At 35.3% G+C, this 12,686-nt stretch overlaps 1 protein-coding gene across 2 annotated transcripts in view; it reads right to left on the reverse strand.

Annotated features, from left to right (window-relative positions):
- Positions 1-11,356, reverse strand: part of LOC123229917 (glycerophosphodiester phosphodiesterase GDPD4) — a 47,398-nt gene extending 36,042 nt beyond the window's left edge. The window contains exon 1 of one of the 2 annotated variants that reach the window (XM_044655958.1): positions 11,075-11,356. In XM_044655958.1, coding sequence (XP_044511893.1) covers positions 11,075-11,308 — 234 coding nt within the window. In that variant the 5' untranslated portion in view covers positions 11,309-11,356. The remainder of the gene's footprint in view (positions 1-11,074) is intronic. The other variant, XM_044655959.1, reaches the window with a different exon arrangement.
- Between the last annotated feature and the right edge of the window lie 1,330 nt (positions 11,357-12,686).

Consider the following 12,686-nt stretch of genomic DNA (forward strand, 5'->3'; position numbering starts at 1 on the left):
AAATTGGGTTATAGATGTCTATTAAACCCAACTTAGAACTTAATTCTTTGAAGTTGATACGCAACAGTGGCTTTGTCATAATGTCAACAATCTAGTGGCACATAGGTGTGTAGGACAGAGTGCTCAAATTTGACTTAATTTTCTCCTTGATGAAAAGATGGTCTATCTCGATATGTTTGATGCAATCATGATGTATAGGATTCCTAGCGATGTTTATTGCTATTTGGTTATCACAAAGAACACTCATGGAGTTTTCACATGGTAGTTTCAATTCTGAAAATAACCAATTTAACCACATAACCTCACATATGCTTAGGGCCATAGCTCTAAATTCAGCTACAAGATTCCTAGCAATGCTTATTGTTGCTTGGTTATCACAAAGAACGTTCATGGAGTTTCCACTTGGTAGTTTCAATTATGAAAATAACCAATTTAGCCACATAACCTCCCAGATGCTTAAGGCCATGCTCTAGGAGATTGCTTTAGTCCATAAAATGACCTTTTGAGCTTACATACTTTTCTTGACCTTTCAAGTCCAGGAGGCATGTCCATGTAGACCTCTTCCTCAAGATCACCACTGAGGAATGCATTCTTGACATCTAATTGGTACAAGGGCCAATCAAGACTAACAACCACAAAAAGAAGAGTTCCGATTGTGTTGAGCTTTGCAATAGAGGCAAAAGTCTTTTGATAATCAATCCCATAGGATTGAGTAAATCCTCGAGCAACTAATCTAGCCTTGTATCTCTTTATACTGTCGTCAACATTATGTTTAATGGTGAAAATCCATTTGCACCCCACAGTTTTCTTGTTGTCTTGTAAGGTAGTCACTTCCCAAGTCCCATTTTTCTCAAGTGCTCTAATTTCCTCTTCCACTGTTGTTTTCCACTTCAGCTGTTTCAAAGCTTCATAGATATTATTGGGTGTCTCAGTGGAGACAAGCTCGAGGGTGAATGCCTTAACGACTGGAGAAAAGCCTTCATAAAAAACAAAACGTGAAATAGGGTGGTAGGTGCATTAGAGAACACCCGTTCAGGGAGCAAAAGGCCACCCAAGATCATCTGGTAACTCAACAAGACTTTGGTCAAAAATAACATCATTGTTACCTGGTATTTCATGAGCCTTGGGATTCGGTTCTAAGTCAAGATTTTGCAAAGGATGTGTACCTATCTCTGACTCGTCATGAGAAGTTGGAGAATTTGAGGGAACAACACTCAATTTTAGTTCAATTTCAGACTCTATAGGCTAAGTTACTTCATAAATTAGTGGGTTTGAAACTGGAGAGACATTTTCTAGTGGAGCAATATGATAAGGAGAAGAAGAAGGTGTCAAAGTGATTGAGGAACTTGTGTAAGGATTGAATTCAAATGTGATGAAGTCATTTTTATCCCAAATATGATATTCTTCAATTGACTCACTCTCCCCCTAAATATTATATTTCGAGTAAAAAGGTTAATTTTCTATGAAGGTAATGTCTATTGAAACAAAAAATCGACGTTTTTGAAGAGAATAACATTTATACCTTTTTGGTGTAGAAGAATACCCAAGGAAGATATATTTTTCAGATTTTGGATCCAATTGCTTCGGTGGGGTTAATTTATGTGAACAAAGGTTGAACAACCTAATACCTTTAAGAGAATGGTGGAAATGAGGTGAGAATTTGGAAAGAACTCAAGGACTTGACACGGTGTTTTGAAATTTAAAACTCGTGATGGCATTCTATTTATGAGATATGTAGATGTAATGACAGCTTCCCCCCAGAAATATTTTGGAACATTGGAGGTGAACATAAAAGATCTAGCTACTTCCAACAGATGTCTATTTTTCCTTTCTGAGACTCTATTTTGCTATGGGGTTTCAACATAAGAACTTTGATGAACAATTCCCTGATCAAGGAGATATTTTCTTAAGTGGAAAAAAAAAATTCTTTGGCATTATCAATTTGAAGAATTTGATTTTTGCTATTAAACTGGGTATTGACCATGTTGTTGAAATTTTGAAAAAATTTTCCCACTTCGGATTTCTCCCTCATAAGAAATAGCCATGTGACTCGAGTATGATCATCAATAAATAAAACAAACCACCTAGAACCATAGTTGTGAAAAGCACGCTTTAAGTGTGGAACGGCTCAAGGAGACCAATTCAACACTTCCAAAGGTGCAAGGCGAGAGGAAGTTGAGAAGCAATGCTTAAGCATTGCTTTTTGGTGCTTTAAAAGATGGAAAAGGCGGTTGCAAAGCGTGCTTTGTAACCTGCCCTAATACTATATAATATAAGTTAAAAAAAAAAATTATACCACTCTTCTAAACAATTTATTTATTGCGACAACCAACTTTTTGTTTTTCATCTATTTCTTCACTGGAAATCTCCATCAACTAAACAAGATTTTGGCAAATTTTTTTACTATTCGAGCACGTTAGTGTTTGTCCAGTGGATTGCTACATTATTCCGACAATTATACATATTTTTCGTCAACAATAAACATTTTCCAGCATGTCTGAGACAACTTTCAAGTCTGAAATACAAAGATTTTTAATACTATATAATATATTTGCTACTGCTACCTGCTATGTAAAATTTATTGTATAAAATTTTGTTGTGTGAAAATTATTTTGAATGACATATCAATCAATCAATGTACTTTTTTATTATAAATTTATGTAAATATAATGCAACTTCACTTTATATTTAATATTGTAATAATCTATTTCATTCCTATCAATCTTGTGTGGCATGTACTCTTGTCAAGTGTAATAAAGTGCTGAGCCAATGCACTGTAGTGTACATTGTACAGTATGTGCAGAATGTAAATTTTGTCTTATTCAATATGCAATTTTAATTGAAAACCATAAGGTGTAATAAATTTTGACTGCTGCTAAGCCTAAATGCGTATACTATTGGGCAGACTGTGGAGTGTAATTGTTTAATCCTGTTTAACAATCTTATTAATCTTTCTATTCTTGTCTTGCGCAAAGTACAATTAAAAATCTTGTGTAATCTGCAATTTTTGAAGCTATTGTTTATCAGTATATATATGTAAAAATCTATGGATGTGTTTACTATTTTGTAAATTAGATTTTAATCATTTTATATTTATATTCATAATTAATTATTAACATGTTATATTCATAATTAATTATTAAAACAATTTAAAAACCTAACATTTAGAATGAATGTAATTATTAAGTTTTTTTTTTACAATAACTTGAGTTTATTATCTTACAAATTATCTTATAATTAGTGCAATATTGTTATTCTATAAATTGGCTTGTCAATTGTTTTTTATGGTTATGTACTTAAGATTCTAAAATGTCTTCTTCTCAAGAACACAATGACATTAACAAAGATCCAGCTTGGAAGTATACTCATTTACTCAATCCTAACAATAAAAACAATTTTATATGCAATTTTGTGAGAAAGTAACAAGAGGGGGGCGAGTATATAGAGCAAAGAAACACCTTGTTGGGGGATATAAAGATGTGAAGTAAAGTACAACCCTTATGTCCATTAGAAGATTATACAGTACTTGAATGTCAAAGCTGCAAGTAAAGAAAACAAAAGTGAGAATTTTTTTACTGATATAAGTGATGTTGATCATTTGGGAGGTGACGATGACAAAGATGATATCATCTCTTCTACACATAAAATTTCAAGTAGTATGAGTAAATATTTTTATTAAAGTAGCAGCTTCGATCAACGATCTAATGTTAAAGGCCCTATGGATGCATGCATGGCTAAAGACTCCACCAAAATAGGGTAAAATAAGAAGCAAGATGTGATGAGACAATCCACCATAAATAAAACCTACAAAAAGGAATTAAGGGAAAAGGCTTGTCAAGATATTGCCAGGTAGATGTATGATGCAAGCATAGCTTTTAATGTCATGAATTATCCTAGTTTTAAGGCTATGATTGAGTCAATTTGGCAATATGGAATTGGGATGAAGCCACCCAGTTATCATGAAGCGAGGTTCCTTTACTTAAAAAAGAGTGAAAGAGTGAATAATTCAATTAAAAAACATAGGGAAGAGTGGGCAAAAGATGGTTGCAGTATAATGAATGATAGATGGACAAATAAAACTCATAGGACTCTAATAAATTTTTTGGCAAATTCCCCTAGCGAATCCGTTTTCATTGAGTCTGTTGATGCTTATGTATATGCAAAAACAGGAAAAAAATTATTTGAATCGTTTGATCATATGGTGGAGAAGATTGGTGCACAACATGTAGTTCAATTTGTAGTTGATAACGCATCAAACAATATACTAGGTTGGTAAGAGTTTAAATTTTGAACTTTTATTTACTTTTTCCAATCAATACTTCATATATTGAAATTTACATGTAATTTGAATATCTTATTTGTTTTTTAGGAATATTGTTACAAGTAGGAGGAATCATTTATATTTCACACATTGTGCAGCACATTGTATTGATCTAATATTGGAGAATACTAGAAAATTATATGTTATTGCAAGAACTATGAAAAAAGCTATTGCTCTAAATGGATATATTTATAATAGGTTTGGTGTGATAAATATGATGAGATGATTCACAAGATCGAAGGAGTTATTTAGGCCAACTATTACAAGATTTGCAACAACAATTTTAACATTGCAACACATTTATCAACAGAAAAATAATTTGAGGAAGATGTTTATATCAGAGGAATGGACACAATAGATGGGCAAAGAAATCAACTGGAAAAAGAGCTACATCATTGGTCATCCAATCTATAATATGGAATAATATCTCTTATATTTTAAAATTATTTGGTCCTTTTGTTGGAGTGTTGCGTTTAGTTGATGGTGAAAGAAAACGTGCAATGAGATATATATATATATATATATATATATATATATATATATATTTATGAGGCTATGGAAAGGGCTAAAGAAACAATTATGAAATCTTTCAAAGATGAAAGCACAAGTATGAACATGTACTTGAGATGATTGATCGTAGATGGGATTGCAAGCTTCATCACCTATTGCATGCAGCAAGGTATTATTTAAATCTCAAATTCTATTATGCAAACCCCGATAGGATGGAAGCAAATACTAAGGCCATGAATGGTTTTATGATTGCTTGCAAAGATTGGTTCCAACCACAAATGAGCAAGACAAAATCAGTGATGGGTTGTCCTAGTATAGGACAGGTGGAGGTTTATAGGAGAGGGGCAGGTTTATTTGGGATAAATCTCGCTGTCAAACATAGAGAAACAAAATCACCAGTTGAGAGGTAAAGTGCTTATGACCCAAGTTGTCCACATTTGCAAAAGTTTACTATCAAAATTCTTAGCCTCACATGTAGTGCTTCTGGCTGTAAAAGGAATTGGAATGTGTTTGGCTATGTAAGTATTAATTAGTTATACTTACATAATCATTCAATATATATTATCTTGTCAGCAGCCAATGACCGTGACTCGCACCCATGTGCAGGCTAGCGCAATCGAAACACACCATGTGCGGGTGAGCATGGCATTACTTCCAGTTGGCCTTGGAAGTCGGAAAATGATAGTAGGCAATGTGGGAAAAGGTTTGGCTTTGTAGGTACATGAGTTTAATGGACGCACGTGCACCACAAGTCGCACCAGGCCAAGAGCACACAACCTGGGTGTGTGCTCATCCAGACACAACGTAACGCACCAGGAGGACAGGTTGAACAGAGGCGCGAGCAGGAGTGTGTGCACCAGGGAGACTAACCGAGTGGAGCACAAACGTTCGTGACGTACGGGACGTGCGTGGGCAAGCTACGCGCACAAGTGAGTAGGCCATGACGCACAACAGCAACAGGCGTGCGTTGGGTGGCCATGTGCGCCATGTGCCCAAGTGACCAAATCAGATGCGCACTGAGTCCAGACAGGAGTGCATGCGCAGACAGGTAAGCAAGTGTGGAAATGTAACTGATGCTAGCACAGCGCCCAGGTGGATCATCAAAGTGTAACTGATGCATAGAAGCTTCCAAGTAATGGGCGGAAAACATGGAAGTAATGGGGTGGAGCAGTTACACATGACTAGACCTATGATACACAAATTTAGGCACCAAGCATGGAAAGTGGGCAGGAGATCAACGGCAGTTGCTTCAGTAGGAGCAAGTGGAAGCCATCCGTGAAGACATTTAGGCCATGATGTGCTTAAAAATAGGAATAAGCCTATTAGTGGGGGATGTCCACTACTTTTGTATTGCCTATATAAAGAGCCAAGTACGGAGGGAAAAATAAGAATGAGATATGAGATCTTGAGTGAGTTTGAGTGAGCAATTGTATAGAGAGCAGTTGCATTATTGTTTTTCCCTTTGGCAGGCTTGTAATTCCTTTTTATGTGAGTAATAAAAAAGGTTGGGTTTTCCTGTAAACGTGTGTCCTTAATTTGATATACTGTTTCCGCTACTTTGTTCATTTTTGTGTGGTGTGTTTGTTTGTAGGCTGGCTAAGGAGGAGCTTAGCGCCATCACGGTCACTTGGAGTGCATACTCAAAGTAAGACCCATGGCAATTTACTTTTCAATATATATACTAATCAATATGTATTTCATGTGTATAGGTTCATAGCAAGAAGAGAAACAAATTAGCACAACAAAGACTAAATGATTTAGTCTTTGTGAAATACAATCGAGCATTGCAACGTCAATTTTCAATTACCAATAGCATAGACCCAATTTTGTTTGATAAAATTCATGAAAGCAATGAATGGTTGATGGGGCGAATGGAGGGTGCAAATGACATTGATGGTGATGATGAATTGGTGTTTAAAGATGATTCTTTAACATAGGGTAATGTTTATGGGGCTAGTGGGGTTGACAAACCTGTTTATGCTACAAAAGCTACTACAAGTTTTTGTATTGATGGGGTTGAACCCACAACAAAAGAGGCCACAATCTCATCTTTTTTTAAGTCTACCCATAAGTCAATGTCTAAAGATGAGAGTGTTTTAAAATATAAGTCCTCTAATGAAGAAGAATGTTTTGATGAAGAAATTGATGAAATCGAAGATGAAAAATTCGATGATAAAAAAGATGTGACAATCAATGATGAAGATGAAGACTTGGATTTCAATTAAAATGCATGCTTGATAAAAGTTTATGTACATTGAAGAGTTTTAATATTCTTTCACATTTTAATATAAAAATCAACTTGTGCTTCTGAGACTTCATCTATAATATTTTTCTTTGATATTTGAATAATTAGTTTTTATTATTTTTTTATCGCTTTTACTCCAAAAGCAACACTTTCACTTTGCTTTTTTCGCTTAGGTGTTGCTATATTTTTATTATTATTTAGGCACTTTTCACCTTTAACAACTATGCCTAGAACCATGATATTTTTTATTTTAGATGGAACCCACACGTCACTATAAATAAGAGCAAAAGGATGAGATAATTTGTATAGAACATTTTGATATGAATTTCAAACATGTTTTGACAATTGACAAATCTCACAATGAAAGAAATTGAGATTTTTATTCAAAAATAAAGATGGAAAATTTTACAAGATATTGAAAACTTGGATGGCCTAATCAATAGTCCCATAACATAATTACACTATCTTTATTTTGAGAAGACATTGAAGATGACACAAGACTTTGAGGAACACACTTGGTAGATTGATGTTGCCTTTTTAAAAGCCCTTCACCTTTTAGGAGGTAGAAACCTGCAGACACCTTAGCATTGTCGATCATCTTCCTTGGATCCAAGTCTTAAAATGCACAATTTTGAGAAGTAAATTTAGTGAAGCAATTCAAATCATTGGTAAGTTTGTTGATAGACAGCAGATTACAGTCTAGATTTTGGAGCAATAACACTGATTTTAGTGTCATATCCCTTGAGAGAGAGATTGAACCAATTCCTGTCACTTGTGAAAGAGAACCATCAGCAATCTTTATGAAATAATTGTGACTGTACAGAATAAAATCTTTCAACAATCTTGCATTCCCAGTCATATGATCTTATGCACCTAAGTCAACAATCCAAGATTCTAATCCAGTTTTATAAACTTTCAAAGTAGTTGTAAAGTTACCTTTCTGGGCAATCAAACCTATTCCAATAATAGTGTCTGACAGTTTTTGGGAATGAGATTGGATGGTTTGAGTCATCAACTTTTGGAGAGCATCAAGTTGTTCCTTATTAAAAGGGCTAGGCTCAGCAGATAAAGAATGTTCATCAGTAGGGACAAAGGTAGTGTTTCCACTGCTTTGATAATCTCTCCATCCACGTGGTTTATAATCTAATAGCTTCCTATGCAATCCCAAACATTTGTCTTTTGTGTGTCCTAACTTTCGGCAATGTTCACACTTGGGTCTCCCTTTCTTGGATTGGTTTTCATTGGAATTTGTTGCATTTCCTTAAGCTGCCATGGCTAAAGACTCACTTGTTTGCCCTTCAAGCATTTACTTCCTCCTACTCTCTTCACGAAAAACATCAGAAAAGGCTTCTTGGAGTGATGGCAGAGGCTTTGTCCCCAGTATACAACCATGAACTTTATCAAGGCCTGGATTTAACCCCATCATAAACTTGAATACACATTTCTCCACAATGATACTCTTGTACTTTAGGTCGTCATTGTTTAGTTGTATATGAGTTGTATCTCTAAATTAGGAAGCAAATAATTAGGGTGATTGTATCTTTGTAAACTAGGAAAGTACATATACTCTTTCCTAAAGTAGGATTTAGAATTTCATATAAATGTTAATGTAAATTCACTCTTTTGATATATAGAATATTTTTCTCAAGGTTATTCACATGGTATCAGAGCAGATATTAGGCTTCTAAAAATTTTTTCGATAATCTTGATTTATTTTCCAGCAAAGTTCACGTCATTTTCCAGTATTCTTTTCCGACCACCGTGCTTCTGTCATTCTCTGGTGGCCGTGTCTATACCATTGTGATCGGAACGACTTCGCTGACAATCCCCTGAAAAAAGAGCCGCCATCTGCCGACACACACACCGTCACACACCATCAGACTTCTAGATAGCCTCCATTGCTGATCTGCTTCTCCAGCAAGCGTACATGGTGACTTCATCGCCTCTTCCAGTCCACTCAGAAGACATCAGCGAGTCAATCTGTGGTGACTTCATCGTCATCGATCACCAGAATCTATTGCACGCGCCAGTTGTTTCCGTCTCGGATTGTCATCTCCGATCTGCTTTTTCGATGCGCGTTAGCCTACACCACCGACACTGTTGAACTCGGAAGACTCCGACGAGTAATCACCTCATAGTCTCTTCGCCGTTCGTCGCCGTCGTCGTTGCCAGAAAAACCAAACAGTGTTGAAGTTGCTATTTCTTGTTAATAGCCAGTGAAGGATTTTCGAAATCAAGTGCATTTACTCCATTTCTCTCCCTTCCTCTTCTTACTACTGAAAAGTTATTAGGAAGTGTCAATTATACATCATGGGCAGCATCTGTAGAATTATAGTTCACAGGACAAGGTTTAGAAGACCATTTGATCGTTCGAGCTACTGATTTAAAAGGAACTGAGATTGATAAGGCTAGTTGGGTCAAAACTGATGCGTTATTGTGTAGTCTGTTATGGTAATCTATTGATCCATCTCTATCCTATTTACAAGGCCTATAGAACATATGTTGATATCTGGAATCAAACCAAATTGCTCTACACTAATGATATTCAAAGGTTATATTTGGTCGTCTCTAGTATGGTTAATCTGAAACAACAAGATATGAGTATACCAGACAACAAGATATGGTTATTTACAATTATCTCAATGGTACACAATTTATATATGTTCTAAATCCTAAATAAAGTAACAACACCGAAATAATTAGCATGCAATACCACACAATAGAGCAAATATATTTAGAATATATTCTAACATAGGAAATAAGATATTTGAAATATATTCAAATATATTCTAACATATTTAGAATATATACTAACTAAAATAAATCACCTGAAGAAAAGGAAATAAAATAAATGAGATCACACCAAATCTGAACTCTAGATTATAAAATCCTACAATTATTTCACACCACAACAGATTCAAAATCCATGGGACAGAAAGTCCGAGAGAGAAATGTTTGGAAAAATAACTAACATCAACATACTGTCAAAGATTCTAGTAAAAAACCATTACTAAAACTCATTGATTCTGAAATAATGCCACGGTCAGTAGCATATCAAACCTGGCATACATAAAATCGCCCTAATCCATCAATGCATTAAATACCTTGGAAAATTTATCTTACTCCACAATATAATTATCAGGGGCAGCTACCCTTGAATCATGGTCTAAGAGTGCAAGGTTACTAAAAGCCTAGTAATATTGTTGGATCATGCCCTAGTGTTACCCATAGACCTATATCTAGCAGCATCTTTTGTTTTTGAAAAAGAAATTTGGTTAAGCCAAGGATTGTGCTGGATGCAGTAGCATTAACAGAATACCCAACCAGACATGCACATATTTAATCAAGCAGAATAACAAGGCTTCTAAAGATAATTCAAATTAACAAAAAAATTCTGGTAAATCAACAAAAGCAAAAGAGCAGTTAATCAACACCCAGAGCCGCCCTATTTCTTAATTCAAAGGCAAAATACATAACTATAAAATATCATGAGCACTCAAACATTATCAAACCAACACATCCCTTTGCATTCAAGAGATTAAAAAAAAAAGCCACCATACCAGTCAGAGTAGTAGCAAAACCCATTGACACTGTGACAGGACAGTGGTCCAATAACATAGCGTTCATGGCACAAAACTAATATTTCAATAGGAACATTCGCTACAGTAGCTTCATTGTTTATTTTACATAACATGATTCAATTAACGCAAGTGTTGTACCGTCCAAGTAAACGATACTGGAAAAGACATAACCCTAGATTTCAAAACCTAAATTCAGTAGATTGGCTTCCCTATTTTTTCCTAAAAAATATATTTTCAGACGGCTGTCTGGGCCCGGTAACGTTACTGGAAAACTCATTGCCCTGGCCTTCTGATACACTTGGATCTAATCAAGAAAAGCAGCACTGCCCTCCTTACTAAAACAATATCCATTAAAACAACCTAGACAGATCGATCAACGAGAAAAAGAGAGATGCGGTTTGATTTGATTCTACTTACTTGGTGAAAGTGGCGGAGTCTGAAGTGGAAGAAAACGGGAGGAACGACGGCGATGAAGGTGAGGGTTATTAACAGCCAACGAAAGGCTCTTCTTGAAGGCGAAAATAGTCTTCTTGGATTGAGGATTTGAAGACTTTGCGGCAACTGCTGGTGCCGTTGTCTTCTTAAGAATCTCGCCATGAAAGCGTTGCCCTTTTTGGAAAAATGGGTTAATGTATTATGTGTCGCCTTCATTGTTTGTTATTGATTTCGTCAATATTAGGGGGTTTAGTGGAGACATAGCAAATGGGCGGGCTGGCCGCAACCCTGCCATTAGCATGAAAAATAGTTGTCAGGCTGATCAACCTTTTAGGCCAGAGTGTAAACTTAGACATGAAGCCCGGCCCAACTTATGAACTGTTTACTAAACTAAAAATAATAAAATAATTTTAAGGGAAATTATAACAAAATGCCCAAAATACCCCTCCATTAAGCAAAATGCCCAAATTCACTATTTTCAAGCAAAAATACCTAAATTTCCTATTCCTAAGCAAAAATGCCCATAGCTTTTTCTAAAATGTCAAAATTACCCTTCCCCTCATATATATAAACCTCCTCACTCTCACTCTCATTACATACATTTTTTATATCACTTAAATACTAACTTTCACTCTCATTTTTATTTAATATCAATTACTACAAGTTCATTCGGAAAAAAGAAATTCGTATTTTTGAATTCAAATTAAAAAAATCAATTCGTAAAAACTATATTGAAAATAATATGTTATGAATAAATAGATATATTGAAATACTCTAGAATGTCAATAATCAAAAAATTACTCGAAAATCTAAAAAACATATCTAAATTTATAAAACTACACATTCAAATAGCTTATGAACGAGAAAACCGAAAAATCGAACAAAATTTCGTAATTATATCGTAAAATGTGTCTAAAAAAGCACATCATAATTAAAAATATCAAATTTGAAAATTACATATGAAAAAAGTCTAGTCCGGTCACAAACAAACTCAAAATCATAAAAATCGAAAATCTTAAATTTGATAAAATAATAAAACTGCATAATATATTTTGAAACAGTTTTATTTTGGCCTCCAAATTTGGTACAACTAGCAAAGCCTATTTTTGTTATAGAGCTCGAAACGAGCTTCGCGTTGATATATTACAGGCCCCGTAACTCCTCCCGGATCAAAAGTTACGGTTGTTCAAAGTCTGTCCTATAAAAACCCTATAGTTTTAAAAAAGTTAATTTCCACCCAACCCACGGTTTTCACGGCCTGCCCACTATTCAGTGTAAAATTTCACATGGACCCCCGTAGATCTCCCCCTGTTCCCCCTCCCCTTAAAATTTTAAAAACGTTAAATTCCCCCCTCATCCCACGGCAGCGTCGGCAACAACCCATTGTCACATGGCAAATTTCAAAAAAGTCCACAGTGGACTGAGGATTCTCACACAACTCCCTAATATTTTGAAAACACTAATTAAGCCCCCTAACCCACTGTCGATAATTGGAGAAATCGTTCGACAGTGGGAAACACTGTTCCCATTGTCGGACTACCGAACGTTTCGGAAGGGATTTCCGACCAAAAATTCGTCGTTTCGGCCTCCAATT

This window comes from Mangifera indica, chromosome 11 (assembly GCF_011075055.1).
Source record: "Mangifera indica cultivar Alphonso chromosome 11, CATAS_Mindica_2.1, whole genome shotgun sequence".
Classification (NCBI taxonomy): Eukaryota; Viridiplantae; Streptophyta; class Magnoliopsida; order Sapindales; family Anacardiaceae; genus Mangifera; species Mangifera indica.